At 40.6% G+C, this 16,185-nt stretch overlaps 1 protein-coding gene across 1 annotated transcript in view; it reads right to left on the reverse strand.

Annotated features, from left to right (window-relative positions):
* Positions 1-16,185, reverse strand: part of LOC144270636 (mitofusin-1-like) — a 74,233-nt gene that overhangs the window by 20,671 nt on the left and 37,377 nt on the right. Inside the window, 3 exon segments of the mRNA XM_077827242.1 lie at positions 10,393-10,460; positions 10,587-10,740; positions 11,408-11,515. Of these exon segments, the coding sequence (XP_077683368.1) occupies positions 10,393-10,460; positions 10,587-10,740; positions 11,408-11,515 (330 nt within the window).

Genomic DNA, 16,185 nt, shown 5'->3' on the forward strand with positions numbered 1-16,185 from the left:
CCTCTCCTCATAAGTCATGTGCCCCAGCCCCCTAATCATTTTCATTGCCCTCCGCTAGACTCTCTCCAATTTGTCCACATCCTTTCTGTAGTGGGGGGCCCAAAACTGGATGCAATACTCCAGATGTGGCCTCACATCAGGGAGCTCATGTTCAGCTGACTATCCATTATGACCTCCCAGTCCTTTTCAGAGTCACTGCTTCCCAGGATATAGTCTCCCATTCTGTACGCAAGGCCTACGAGCTTGTTTCTAGAGGTCTGACTTTACATTTGGCTGTATTAAAACAGACGTTACTGAAACTCAAACTAAAAAGACACAGATGACCAGTTTTGGCAAACTGAATTTATGGCCATAAGAAAGACTTTGAAATTAAGCCATTTCATACAGTGCAGACTATCCACTTAACTAACTGGTGTCACGCTGTGCTAATGTTTAATTTACAGACTGAGCAAACACTATCAGTATCGTACATGTGTTTTAGAAATACGAGTAAGAGTTAAAGCATTTAGTTTCCTTTTATTGGATATAGCTAATGATAAAGGAGATTTTTAAAAGGTACAACTGGCAGGAAGTGCCTAACTCCCACTGACTTTCCCATTGAGTTGGGTGCCAAATTGCCATGTGTGCCTTTGAAAATTTTGCTCTCACCTACCCCTGAATAATAGTTTGTGACTAGATGTAAACAAAACACTAAACGGAAAAAAACAGAATGGGTAAAAGGTTCTCTTTGTTCCTCGATGAAGCAGATCTAGAAATCAGCAACGAAAAGCCAGAGGTTCATAGTTATCAGCACACTGTTAGAGCTAGACTAGACATGTAGGAAAGATGAGAATCTTTCAAATATTAGTAGGTAGTAGATAAAGGGATTATAGTCGTTCACTACACAATCAGAAAATCCAGTTAAAGCACTAGGAAAAACACAAGCATTAGTTATATGTCTGGAAAGACGAGAGAGAGAGAGAGAGAGGAATAAGTCTGCTTTTAAAGTTTATAAACAAATGCATTTATCAAAAGGAAGGTAAAAGCTGCGGTGCTTCCCTAATATAACTCAGTTACCTCAAACTGCACTTCAGGTATAGCCAGTTAATTTGCCTCTAAGTGCACAGCTCAATACATTTACTGTGCATCGCATCAGAGGGGCACTCTGCAATGGAGTATTAATTAAGGATGTTTGAGTTATAAACTCCCCCGTCCCCACCCACTTCATGAAGCAGTGTGGCAAACAGTGACCCAAGAATGAGGGGTGTCTTTTTGACATAGCACATTAAGTGCTGATGCTCTGTGTCAAAAATATAATTTCAATAGAATCTATTATAAAAATCTCAGAGGAAACAATTAAACTCTCTTCCACATTCCATGAGACTGAAAACACACGCACACACCCCTAACCCCCATAGTTAGCCCACTGAAGGCTCCATGGATTAAAGATCACATCAACTAGCTTTTCTCTTGTCACGGTATGTGTATATATTTTGGGTGTGCACATATTATAAGTGAGGCGGGTAGTGTGTAACCTCTAGGTTAAACTAGAGGTATAAAGGCAGTTTTTAAGTATAAGGATAAAATGTAGGTATAAGACAGCAGTGCAAGAAGCCTACAGGCCCAAACCTGTAAGAAATGAGCTTAAACATTTAGCATAAGATAGGCTTATTAAGTGCTAGCATTGGTAAGTTGATCAACAGTGTCCCTAAATCATAAGATGGTATAAGATATAATTTTTGCAATAAACAATTCTGCTGAAATTCTGCACAAATTGCTGACAGATAACTTCAAAACATCAGTGGATGCTCATTTGGGTATTTTAGGATAGGAACACTGACGCTTAACCACAGGATTGCTCTGGTAACTGACTGACGTGTGTGTGTATATATCTCTCTATCTATCTATCTACCTTCATTTTTGTTTTTTATTTTATTTAATTTTTCCCAGGAATTTATATTGGTGTTTATTACTACAACCACCAAAACAGGTGAAAGTCAGTGAAAAAAACCACAATTTTTCTGGGTAAATATCGAGGTTTATTTTGGTGGACAGAAGGATGGGGGAAGAAGTAATCAGTAGATTAATGCTTTGATGAATGAAATTCAATATGGTTTGCTGCAGAACTAAAACAGAACTCAAAACATGACATTTCTGAGTTTAAGAAAACAATACCTCTCTAATCCCCCCCAAATTTTTTTCATTTGAATCAACAGTTTACTGTTGTAGACTTAGAACTATTAGCCTATAAATATTTACATTTAATAATTAGGCCACACCATTTGCAGCGCATACCCTCAACTTCATCCTTTTCTCCTGTTTTTGTTTTTTTAAACTTTTGAATACTTCCTTGCGTTCTGAAATGTATTCTGATACATATTTTTGTTTTCTTCCCATTTTAGTGTATCAGATCTTTAAACCGTTATCTGCTAACAACTTGAAATGTGTACATGGTAGGCGTGAAATTCATCAGTACGTTCAAATGTGTACACACTTCAGAGCTTGCATGTGTGCCTGTTTATTGTATCTTCTAGACTAATATATAGCCTTACTTCAACAGGCAGTTTGCATATATACACATACTAATGTATTATTGTAATACATGTATGTCATGCAATGTATTAAATTTTCTTAATAAAACAAGTTATTTTTTATATATTTGAATGATAAAAAATAGGGTGAAAATCAGAAAAAATACTTTTTGTAAAATCCAGGATTTTTTCAGTAGAAATCGGTTTAAATTGAAAACGTAGGGATTTACGCACATCCCATTACACTTCAGATAGATAATTAGTATAAGAATATAGAATAAGGAGACACCAACATTATTAGGGTGAGGAAGTTAGTTACAGGCAAAGGAGGCCAAACATTTATGAATATTCATGGCAGCCATAGTAAAGCTAACCATAGCCTAAACCATTGAGACCCTGACCAATCGTCTAGCATGGCCGAGATAGAATGGGATCCTCTTCGATGACCACCTGTCTCCCTTCCCTTAGGTCTTTGCAAGGATTGTGTGAGTATGCATATGAAATGACATGGGATGTAAAGTTAATATTGCATTACTGTTGCATTCTTGTTTGGATCACAACATTTGTGTTTAATAACCTTGTTAATAAAACTATTGAAAGCTCAGAACTTTTTTCTTCAGTGCGACTGTTGCAAACATGCACATGGGTGCTTCCAATTTAACCATAATTCTAACAATTGTTGGCCTCCTCTTGGAACTGGAACCTGGTCAAACCTCAGAATGTTAATTTGCTAAACTGGGAATTCTTAAATAAAAATACAAAGTGAACAGATCAGGCAACAAATGCCGCCTATTACTAAAATGGTCTTATAATGGGAACGTTGGGCTATATTTTCAACTACTTAAAACTATACAAAACTAATTGTTCAGGTTGAATTTTCTCATGCTGGGTGTCTGCCTCAGGCTGAATTTTCTGGGAAAAATTCAACCAAAACAGTTCACTTGTTTCCAGGAATAAGGTCTGAGGAAAATATATTGTTCTGCCCATGCTAAAAAATTGTGCCAACCTTTTTTGAGACTTCTAGTGTCCCCATGCTTTGGAGTAGGTACTAGATATTTGTCAGTGGGGTGCACTTTGCATCTGAGACGTGCCTTTCACCATCCTTGTGAAAATCTCCCCAAATCAGGCAAGTGATAACCCTTTGAAAAAAATCTGCAGTTCGCACATGCTCATTAGACACTAGCTAGAGCTTCATTTCTGAATTTCCCAAAGACAGCTGCATGGATTTTGTCTGCATGGAACTGCTTTCCCTGCAATTGGAGCTCTGTGTTCTTGTGTGCTGGGGCTAGGCATCAGCCCTGAAAGCAGGGTAACTGTCTTGCATGTGCTCTCAATGCCTCCCCTGCTGAACCAAGTGTGGAGTGTGGAGAAGAAAGGCAGTGTGGAGAAGAAAGCTACCTGATCTGAATGCAGAACAGATAAGAACTGGATCTAGGGGGAAGGGAGTAGAGTGAGACAAGGAGCCTGGGAGATGGGAGAACTGAACTGGCTGGGTAAAGAAACTGGGACAAAGAACCTGGTAGTCCAGGGGACAGGGTATGTGGGTGAGTGACTGGAGGCCAGGGGAAGAGATTCAAATCAAATGACAAGCCATGGGAATCGGGGGGAAAAGAAGAAATGCCTGGGAGCTAATGGGGGAGACTGGAATTGAGATACCAGAACAGGAGACTAGGACTGACTGGGCAAGGAGATTGGATGAAAAGACTGAGGCGTGGAGACTGGGAGTGACTAGGTGAGGAGAATAGGACTGAAACAAGGAATCAGGGATAGGGAAGAGACGGGACAGGGTAGAAGGGATCAAGTTTGAGGGGAACATACAGAAGAGTCTGTGCACACTAGAGTACACAACCCTTCAAAGCCTGTAACGGAATACAAGATTCTCAAGTTTTTGTTATTCCTCATCAGCACATATCTATGAAACACACTGGCAAACTGTCACATTCCCATCTAGATGCTGGTCCACAGAGAGGATGACAACCTACTACTACTATGAGTTACTCACTCCCTTAGGTCATGTAGCAGAGGTTTTGCAGTGGGTGTAAAGCTTCAATATGGGGGCATCAGTATGATTCCACATGATGGAATTTATTTTTTCCAGTATGCGTTCTCCAAAAGCAAAGAAATTGCATGCACACGCACACAAACACACAAAACTATGTTAAAAGAACATAAAGGTTACTAAGTTAAGAAATGCCAGATTTAAAGGTTCCCCAACTTCCTGGAAGTCCAAATCAGACCTTAGAAGCACATGGAATGCGTTAACAGTGAATGGCACTGGATACAGGACAGCTCTTGTCAAAGAACTCATCTGCTACAAGATTGTAATCACCAGCATCAAAAGCATCACCTGTCACAAAATCATCAAGCTACTGTGGAAGGAGCAACCTGCCTCCCCTCCGGTGGTCCACATTGAACTCAAGGTGTGGCACTTGTTATTAAACAAATTCTAGCACAGACTTTAACCACATGGCACATCATATCTCAATGCTTGGCTCTGACATCATTATGGACACTTATCTGTTGTTGTGCCCTACACACCAACAGAAGATGCATCACCTATGAAAAATGACGCATTCTACCAACAGCTAGCAGCAAAAATCCAGTCAGCTGTGTCACATGACTAGCACTCAGAAATTTTGATGCTGGGACTGGGGGCAATCTAACTGGGTATGAAACTGTGAGAGGATCCTTCAGTTTGGATTTCCCAAATGGTATCATCACCCAGCTTTTTGGCGTTTTATGCCACTGAGAGCTTTGCAGTTATGGACTCCTAGTGCAGGCATCTTAAAAACCATCACTAGGCATACCATGAGAGAAACTGACCACACCCTCATCAGAAATTGCTCCATAATGAAATTTCACTGAGTCCAGTGGTGCTAGAACACCATAAACCTCAAATCATAGACTAGTTGTTGCTGTGCTCTCACTGCAATTTCCAACTCCTTGCAAGCCAGATGTCCAACAGTACAATGTCTAGTGTCTATCTGAAGATCCTGTTGAAGCTGTGAAATCCACACAGGCTGTCACTGATCACATATGTAACCTCGATACCCTCTCAGAAGATGTGGAGATCGCCTGGAGTATCGCATCCGTCCACAGACACAATCAGCTTCAGACGGTTCACAAAAAACCTTGGATTTCTGAAGAGGCCTTTGATATATTATCAAAAAAGGCAGAAGAAGAGGCAAGCAGGGAAATGTCCAAGAATGTAAAATGACTGAAAGGCATTTTCTGGGCTACTGAAAAACATGACCATGACATCTACAATTCCCTGGCTGAGGAATCAGATGATGGCCTAAAGTACAACAACCTGCATCCTGCCTACATAGCCATCACACACTTGGCTGGCGGCCATAAACAGCCTTCTAAAATCCCCATCACAAAGTCAGATGGCTCTCCTTCTGAGCCATCCTTTGAACCCTTGATCTGCTGATGACTGCCAAGAGCTACACAACCTGGCAAACCACATAGCTGCAGACCTGGAGACAAACACTGATCTTCTGTTAATCAGGAAGAAAGAAAGGCCATCCCAAAATTACAGAATGGATATGCTGCTGGACCTGATGGTATTCCATCTGGGCTGCTCAAAGGTGCCTTGGAACCAGTGAGCATCAACCTGCATAAATTGTTATTAAAAGCATGTGCATCAGGCAAAGTACCAACAGAACGGAAAGAGAGCATCATATTGTCCCTGTGCAAGGGAAAAAGATCAGGCAGAGCGCAGCAACTACAGGCCGATCTCATGGTTATCGGTCCCGGGAAAGGTTTTCACTTGTTCCGTTTAGTAGGATGCAGCTGCTCCTTAACAGACATCGTCATCCACAGCAATCAGGTTTCACTGTTGGGCAGTCAACAATAGATATGGTCCTTACCCTCTGGCTGAGCTGCACTGAAAATTTAACTGTCTGTTTCATGTGGCATATAATCGATATCAAAGCAACTTCTGATTTGGTCAATAGGTCAGCACTTTGGCTCACATTGAAAAGAATTGGCATTTCAGATGTTTGCGGATGATATCAAGATGGGAGGGATTGCAAGTGCTTTGGGGGACAGGATTAAAATTCAAAATGATCTGGACAAACTGGAGAAACGGTCTGAAGTAAATAGGATGACATTCAATAAGAACAAATGCAAAGTACTCCACTTAGGAAGGAACAATCAGTTGCACACATACAAAATGGGAAACAGTTGCCTGTGAAGGAGTACTGCAGAAAGGGATCTGCGGGTCAGAGTGGCTCAAAAGCTAAATATGAGTTAATAGTGTAACACTGCTGCAAAAAAAGCAAACATTCTGGGATATATTAGCAGGTTTGTTGTAAGCAAGACACGAAGTAATTCTTCTGCTCTACTTTACACTGATTAGGCCTCAATTGGAGTACTGTGTCCAGTTCTGGGCACCATATTTCAGGAAAGATATGGAAAAACTGGAGAAAGTCCAGAGAACAGCAACAGAAATGATTAAAGGACTAGAAAAACATGACCTTTTAGGGAAGATTGAAAAAACTGGGATTTTTAGTTTGGAGAAGAGAAGACTGAGAGGGGACATGATAACAGTTTTTAAGTACATAAAAGGTTTTTACAAGGAAGAGGCAGAAAAATTGTTCTCCTTAACTTCTGAGGATAGTATAATAAGCAATGGGCTTAAACTGAAAAAAAGGCGGTTTAGGTTGGACATTAGGAAAAACTTCCTAACTGTCAGAGAGGGTAAGCACTGGAATAAATTGCCTAGGGAGGTTGTGGAATCTCCATCATCGGAAATTTTTAAGAACAGGTTAGACAAACATCTGTCAGGAATGGTCTAGATATTTAGTCCTGTCATGAGCATAGGGGACTGGACTAGATGACCTCTTGAGGTCCCTTCCAGTCCTATGATTAGAGTCCCACAAAATTCACAGTCCATTCTGGTCAATTTCATGGCTATAAAATTTGAAAATTAGTTAATTTCACATTTTCAGATGTTTACAGCTGAAATTTCAGGGTATTCTAACTGTGGGTGGGTCACAAACCTGTTGCGTGGGGGGGGTTGTGGGATTACCACCTTCACTTCTGTGCTGCCTTCAGAGCTTGGCTCTGAAGGTGGCAGCCACTGAGCTTCCTGCAGACACAGCAGGTTCCTGGAGGTGGGTCTGATCTCCTCCCAAGAGTGGACGTGCAGGCAAGAATAAGTCCTGTCCCTCCCCAGCCCAGCCAGTACTAGCAGTTAGGAGTCCCTGGCTGAGGTGCTTCCAGCAGCATGGGGAAGATCAGATTTCAAGAGGAGGGCTTATTTCATGATCTGTGACACATTTTTCATTGCTGTGAAATTGGTAGGGCCGTACCTATGATTCTGTTCTGCTAAATTTGGAAGCGATCCTCACATTGATAGTGTGTGCATTGATTCACTGCTTTTATCACGTTTCTACACAACCTTAGGTGTACAGCACAGATATACTCTCTCCCCAGCACTATTCTGTTGAGCTATCCACTGGATATTAGGATTTGCTGCTCCACAATTCAGAATCAAGGTTGGTCAAAAAGTGTTCATTGACCAAGAATATGTTGAAGACACTGCCTTACTTGTATACATGTCAGAGAATTTTCAGCCCTGCCCTTCAGGGTCTCCAAGACACCACCTGCAATATGGGGGTTAAATGTCTCATGGCAGAAGAAACTTGGAGCTGAATCACCAAAATCCATGGTGCAGATGGAGTCTAGTATCATGAAGAGCATTGACAAACTCATCTACATAGGCTGCAAAGTTCAAACTGGGCATTCGTTGACAAATAAGTCTTGCCACCTCTACCATGAAGTCCATGTTTTGCTTATGGATGCAAAAATGTCTGTGCTGAGACAAAGCTCAGACTCTATCAAACCGATGTAATATCTGTATTACTCTATGGGTCAGAAATCTGGACGCTCTTAAGGGCAGACTAGGAGTGGTTGGGGGACTCCATCTGTGCTCTCAGCACCAAATCCTGAGCATAAAGTGGTTTGAATTTGGGCTGTCAATCGCAGAATGATATAGCCTTCCTTCAATCACTCATATTAAAAAGCAGTGTTGCACACTCTTTGTCCATGTCATCAGGATGGACAAAAACACCCCAGCATACCATGCTATCAAACTCTCCACTGATGGGCAAAGGAGTTCACACCCTGACCTGACGCCATCAGTGCAATTGTCCCAGAGATTTGCAAGATTGAGTCAGACCTGGGAACTTCACTATATGCTGCCCGGTGCAATGCTACCATCCCTGGTCACTCTGGCTGGCTCAACAGTCCTCAGAAGACATGTATGCTTGATGATGTGCAACCTTTAATTCTAGCATTTCCTAACTTCTGAGTTCCCTAAATTCTGCCTGCCTTTGCAACCTTAATGTTCTTTTAACATAGTGTGTGTTATATATTAAAATTTTCAAAAGCCCTTAAATGGTTTAGGGGCCTAAGTCCCGTTATGAGCCAATAGGACTTAGTCACTTCTGAAAACTTTACTCAATCTTAACTGCTATTGTATTAAAACAATGAAAATAATTACAAACAAAACATAATCCACATTTTGTTAGAACCTGTAGTAAAATGATAAGAAATTTCACACTTCATACTTTATTCTTAAACTGCCCCAATGACCCTAGGCACTCTGGCATACACAGTACAATCCGTCACTGTTCCAAGAACTCAGTCATCTAACACAGCAAGGAAGTTAATGATCATGTTTAAGACTTTGCCTGGCATTTCCTTGATTGGTGGGATTAAATCAAGCTCTTCTTTTAGGCACAGTTTTGTTGTATTCATATTATTAGACGGTTTGATTCAGCTCAGATCAAGCGTTTGTTTGTAATATGAGAGTGAGAGACTTTCTAAATGCATTTTGATTTCTCTTATATATTGAGAACACAAGCTATGTTGTGGAGTGCATAGGTAGATTCATAGTATTTGCTGAATCTGACTACATCCATATCATTCTAGGCTTATGACATTAACTGAACACAATGAGGCGCTAACATGTGCCATTTAAAATAAGGAGTGATCCTGGTGATTCAACAGATTGAAATCTCTAGGAATGGCATTTTAACATAAGAATCGTCCAAGTTCAGTAGACTAGATAGATGATATCATACTGGAACCAGCCAATGGTCCATCTAGTTTAGAATCCTGTTTCTGAAGAGAGCATCAACCTCAAGAATGGATAGAGCTGAACGGATAATGTTTATTTCTGTGGGAGCAGCGAGTACACAAAAATACTGCTACTGCTAAATGTTTCAGTGCTGGGTTGTAAGTAGGTGCTGCAATTCCAATGCCCCAGCTTTTAGGATGTGATTAAGTGTTCAATGCTGCAGCCATGAAATAGTTTCTGATACAAACAGCAAAAGGTTCTAAAATAGCTATGTGCAATCAAGGGCTCAAAACTGCTTAGAAGTCAGAACAACTTCCTTCCCTCCCCCCGCACTGTAAATGAAAAAAGGTCTGCAGTCACAAGAGAGTAAGTCTGGAATGTCAAGGTTGAGAGTACAAAATATAGAAAGCAGGGCATATTGAAAATATCTAAAATATTGAAAGCTTAACTATACTGTTTGCATGTTTTCACATCATGTAAGATTTTGGTACAGTAACTGATGAGTAATACCTATTGGTATCTTCATAGATTATAAGTTGTACTGGTGTTAAGTTCTTCTATAAAAATGAAGAGCCCGATTCTGCCACCCTTCCTCACAGAGTAATACCTATTCAAGCAAGTACATACTACTCAATGTGAGCAAGGATGACTGGGACCCCAAGTTAGGTCAAGACTGGCACTGTGTGCACGTATTTATGATATGCAATGAAATGAAGCCAAGAAGGGAACAAAGTCACCTTGGCATCACAACGTTCTGAAAACGTACGGTCTTAAAAAGCCCACGACATCTACCTCAAATATTTGCTCAAAATTCTGGAATTCCTGAAATCTTGTCTGAAATCCTTCAGCAAGTGCACCACCTGCAAAGCATAATATAGATTTAAGGTAGATCATAAAATCTCATAGTAAGTTACTGTATTTTAACTCCTAAACTAAACTCAGACATTTTATATACACATGAAGGGGATGTAGGGTTCAATACGTACCACTCTCTGGCATCCCTTGGGCCTTCTGCTTTCTAGCACTAAGAACTTCCTTGGCTGAAACAAAAAAGATGCGGTTCTGTGCTTCTGAGAGATCAACGACTTTGAGCTCATCGACTAGGAAGGTCAGACAGCGCTCCATGTGCTGCCTGCGTACCTGTAAGACGAGGCAGAAAAGGGGATTAAAAAAGCCAGTCAAATTGCAAACAAACATTTCTGAGAAAGAGAAATCAAAACCTTAGAGCAATAAATAATCCCACTGATCCCAGAAGCCCTGAAAAACCCTCATGTAATAAGATTCCCTCTAGTTCTAAAAAGGCAGCAACTGCTCCTAATTAGCCATTTTGAATTTCCGCACCTGCCAAGAAGAATTTTTTGAGTACTCAACCAAAAGCTGATGCTCTCAGAGGTACTGAAATAACAATTGCTTTATTACCCAAACACAGAGTATGATATATTGCATGTCAGTTACGTGTGAAAATGAGGATTTAAAATAAAATAAAATAAAATAAAAATCTCGAAAGTTATTTTAAAAAGCCACCACAGAATGAAGGTTTTAGTTTGGTAATTACGTTTGAAGCAGGTGGTAAAATGCTTTTGCATTCTGATCACATATCCTCCCTCAATTTTTCTTTACAACACTGAACACGCTCCATCCCCTGATTTGTTTTATGCATTATAATGTGCCTATTCCCATAGTATCTAGACACATAAGCACACATTTACATGTTTGGCAATATTTTCGCCTATAGTTTAAACAAGTCATTGTTTCTGCTATAGTTATCTGACATTTGTTATTACCAAAGGATGAAAAAGTAACTCACATCTTCCATATATTCAGGCTCTGATGCAGATGCATCCCAGCGATTATTCAGGATGAAGATGTTTGGCTTGGAAAGTCGTTCATTTACTTTGTGAAAAAAGTGCTTTTCCTAAGAATTGAGGAAAGAAAAAACAAAAACAAAGAATAATGCCATCTTTTGAAGATGATAGATTCTGGATTATCAATTTGTTACTTTCTTGATTTAAATTACAGCTGTTAAAAAAATACTTTGAAGCTTTCTGCTTCCTTAAAATTTAGCATTTTATATTTGTCCAAAAATTATGAATTATATTCATATTATACCAACAATAAAATCTAATCCAAGAGTTTCACAAGCTATAAAGAGGGGCACTAATTCTTCTCTGAAAAACAGACATAAGGTAAAACTACTTCATAATTTAAAAAGGTAATGTCTTCCTTATTTGAATGTCCTTTTACTCTTGCACATCCAGCAGAATTCCGATGCTACATCCAGAACCACTGTTCATATCAAACTATATTATCCAGTGGAATACAAGTAAGCAACATTCTGTTCAGGGGGCATGATGAACCACTGAAAACTTGACTTGAACCTCCTGAATAACTGCTGAATTTTCTATGGGAAACTGAATAATATGTGCACATGCTTGCAAACATCTTCAAGTTATCTTGCAAGCCCCTGCTACTTTTCAATAGTCATAATGAAATAATCAGAACAGAGTGACCATCAGTTAGCACAGCTGAAGAGTGAAAGATCACCTGGCCATCTTCAGTGTCTCTTCAGTGTCTTAAACAGAACACCGACTACACTATTAAGCCATGTCTACACTATGGGTGCTACAGCAGCACATCTATGGCCCCGTAGTTATGTGAGTATGTAGTGCCATAGTGTAAATGCTTCCTACAGTGATAGAAAGAATTCTCCATCTCTATATGAACTCCACCCTCTTGAGCGATGGTAGCTTGTTTGACAGAAGCATTCCTCTGTTGTCCTCGCTGCATCTACACTGGGTGTTAGGCTGACGTAGCTACAGTGCTTCTAAGCACCGTAGCTATGCCAACCTAGCCCCAGTGTAGACCAGGCCTTAGATAAAACATTTGAAATACTTAAATTGCTATGATCCAATAAGAAATTGTAAATCTGCAAATAAGGCACTATTCCAACAATAAGAACTCCTTCCAACAGAACCCAGTGGCCTTCGATTTCATAGAATCGAAGAAGATATGGGTTGGAAGAGACCTCAGGAGGTCATCTAGTCCAACCCCCTGCTCAAAGCAGGACTAACCCCAACTAAATCATCCCAGCCAGGGCTTTGTCAAGCCAGGCCTTAAAAACCTATAAGGTTGGAGATTCCACAACCTCCCTAGGTAACCCATTCCAGTGCTTCACCACCCTCTTAGTGAAATAGTGTTTCCTAATATCCAACCTTGACCTCCCTCATTGCAACTTGAGACCATTGCTTCTTGTACTGTCATCTGCCACCACTGAACAGCCTAGCTCCCAACTTCTTTGGAACCCCACTTCAGGTAGTTGAAGGCTGCTATCAAATCCCCCCACTGTTCTCTTCTGCAGACTAAATAACCCCAGGTCCCTCAGCCTCTCCTCATAAGTCATGTGCCCCAGCCCCCTAATCATTTTCACTATCCACCGCTAGACTCTCTCCAATTTGTCCACATCCTTTCTGTAGTGGGGGGCCCAAAACTGGATGCAATAATCCAGATGTGGCCTCCTCAACAGTGCCAAATAGAGGCGAATAATCACTTCCCTCGATCTGCTGGCAATGCTCCTACTAACGCAGCCCATTATGCTTGTTAGCCTTCTTGGCAACAAGGGCACACTGTTAACTTATATCGAGCTTCTCGTCCACTGTAATCCCCAGGTCATTTTCTGCAGAACTGCCGCTTAGCCTGTCAGTCCCCAGCCAGTAGCAGTGCATGGGATTCTTCCATCCGAACTGCAGGACTCTGCACTTGTCCTTGTTGAACCTCATCAGATTTCTTTTGGCCCAATCCTCCAATTTATTTAAATCACCCTACCCTCCAGTGTATCTACCTCTCCCCACAGTTTAGTGTCATCCGTGAACTTGTTGAGGGTGCATGCCATCCCATCATCCAGATCATTAATGAAGATGCTGAACAAAACTGGCCCCAGGACCGACGCCGGGAGCACTCCGCTTGATACCGGTTGCCAACTAGACATTGAGCTGTTGATCACTACCCATTGAGCCCGATGATCTAGCCAGCTTTCTATCCACCTTATAGTCCATTCATCCAATCCATACTTCTTTAACTTGCTGTCAAGAATACTGTGGGAGACCGTATAAAAAGCTTTGCTAAAGTCAAGATATATCATGTCCACCACTTTCCCCACATCCACAGAGCCAGTTATCTCAACACAGAAAGCAATCAGGTTGGTCAGGCATGACTGGCCCTTGGTGAATCCATGTTGATTGTTCCTGATCACCTTCTTCTCCAAGTGCTTCAAAATGGATTCCTTGAAGACCTGGCTCCATGATTTTCCCAGGGACTGAGATGAGGCTGACCGGTCTGTAGTTCCCCAGATCCTCCTCCTTCACTTTTTTAAAGATGAACACTACGTTTGCCTTTTTCCAATTGTCCGGAACCTCCCCCGATCCTCATGAGTTTTCAAAGATAAAGGCCAATGGCTCTGCAATCACATCAGCTAACTCCCTCAGCACTCTTGGATGCATTAGCTCCAGCCCCATGGACTTATGCATGTCTAGCTTTTCTAAATAGTCCTTAACCTGTTCACTCACCACTGAGGGCTGCTCACCTGCTCCCCAGGTGCTGTGCTGCCCAGCGCAGCAGTCTGGGAGCTGACTTTGTCTGTGAAGACCAAGGCAAAAAAAGCATTTAGTACTTCAGCTTTTTCCACATGATGTCACTAGGTTGCCTCCCCCATTCAGTAAGGCTCCTCCCTTAGGAGGGAGCTATACCAAAAAAGGTTTTGTGGTCCCTCCATTGGTTTTTCAGCAGGCCACTAAACAAAACTATTCCTCCACGTACTATAATTGTATCAAGTGAAGATAATGCACACACAAGGACAGGAATATTATGTAACTGCATTCTCCATTTGAACAGGAGGGGTGTGCAAGTGGGGGGCAAAAAAAGTCAGCAATTGCCACACTTGGTGAGGCAAGATATTTGCACGCATTAGAACAATTAAAATTCATTTAACAAAGTCTTTCATCTCATTGCACCTGCCACGCTAACAAAAATGTAAACAGGATAGGAAGTTTTATTCCTAAAGAAAATGGGATATAAAACAAGATTTTATGAAAACTCTGTATTGGGATAAAAATATCTAGATCACTACTAAAAATATTTTGTTTAAAAAAAAAAAAAAAATCGCCTCTTCCAACTGAAATAAGCTTCCACTGCAAATTATCTTCAGATCCCATTACATATGTGCTACGCTCATTAATAATGAGGAATTATGTGTATGGTAACTCAAAGATCACGTGAGTTTTACACACAGACAAGCTGTAGGACAATGACCCAATTTTAAGTTTAATATTTTTCTTCTGTGCCTGGTTGAAAAACATTATTCAGTAAAATCATATTAAATAAGCACAAAATTGCCTATTAGCCCAGGATGCTAAAAATCAAACACAAAATTAACAAGAATTTTCCTGCAGATTTACAGCCCATACACAGTTCCTACATGTTTACAATCCCAGTCTGACCATTAAAAAATAAGCTATTTTCCTGAATTAATGAGAGAACCAAATCAACTTTGGCCTTTGTTACTTCATTACCAAGCACACAGGTCCTCACTGTTTCCATATTTCTAAGTGGTAATGGATTCTTGACAAAAATCCAACAAATTTTTTAAACCCAGAGAACATTGAGATTAATGATTTCTAGTCTCCCTCCATACGAAAAGCCAACATGTCCTGCAAGAGGATGAGATAGTGAAGCCACAATTCTACCAAATCCTCTCTCTCCGTTAGATGATGTCAGAAGATACCTCTTTTGTCAGAAAACCTCATTTGCAAAGGAGTCTCCATGGCTTGAACTCAGAAAATAGTATGCAGTGTTTTTAAGATCAGCTTTTGCTCTCTTCAGATTCCCATTCAGTTATTCCAACCTACTGGAATGCTGGGGAAGATTTTCTTTTTGAATTCATTTCTTTATTTCATTAATAGCCACCAGGGTAGTAGTAAGGAGAAGAGAAATCTTGCTTTCCTAGCTCTGTCCTTCAGAAAGACAGGTTAGATAAATTGATGACATGTATTCTTATGAGGGAAATTTACCCCCTCTTCGGTGCTGGGAACATACAGAATTTCACACAGATGCAGGTTTACTCCACACCTCTTTCGGTCAGGTTTAGTGTATGGGTGCTGCATTGTTGGTGGCTTGTGACATACAGAAGGTCAGACTACATGATCTGGTTGTCCCTTCTGTCCTTAAATGCCATGATCTTTTATATCTTCTTTCAATTCTGTGTATAAAGTATTTTAGTGCAGTCTGTTTCCTTGATGATAACACACTTACTGTTAATCTTTTTCATCAGAAAATCTTGAGCCTCCTATAAAGTTGGGCAAGTATTACTGCCATTTTATAGATGGGGGAAATGGAGGCAGAAAGCATAAATGACTTTGCCTAGAGTCAGAGCAAATCAGCAATAAAAGGGAGAACAGGATGCTGATGCTTTAACCATTATATCACACTGTGCTGTTAGCCCCCAATAATCATGGAAAATTCACTGTATAAATTCTAGGAGGAAAGCAGAAGCTCCCACATATCAATGGACCTTGGGAAGTCATCTTACTGGAT

The sequence above is a fragment of the Eretmochelys imbricata genome, chromosome 9 (genome assembly GCF_965152235.1).
Source record: "Eretmochelys imbricata isolate rEreImb1 chromosome 9, rEreImb1.hap1, whole genome shotgun sequence".
In the NCBI taxonomy this organism is placed as follows: Eukaryota; Metazoa; Chordata; order Testudines; family Cheloniidae; genus Eretmochelys; species Eretmochelys imbricata.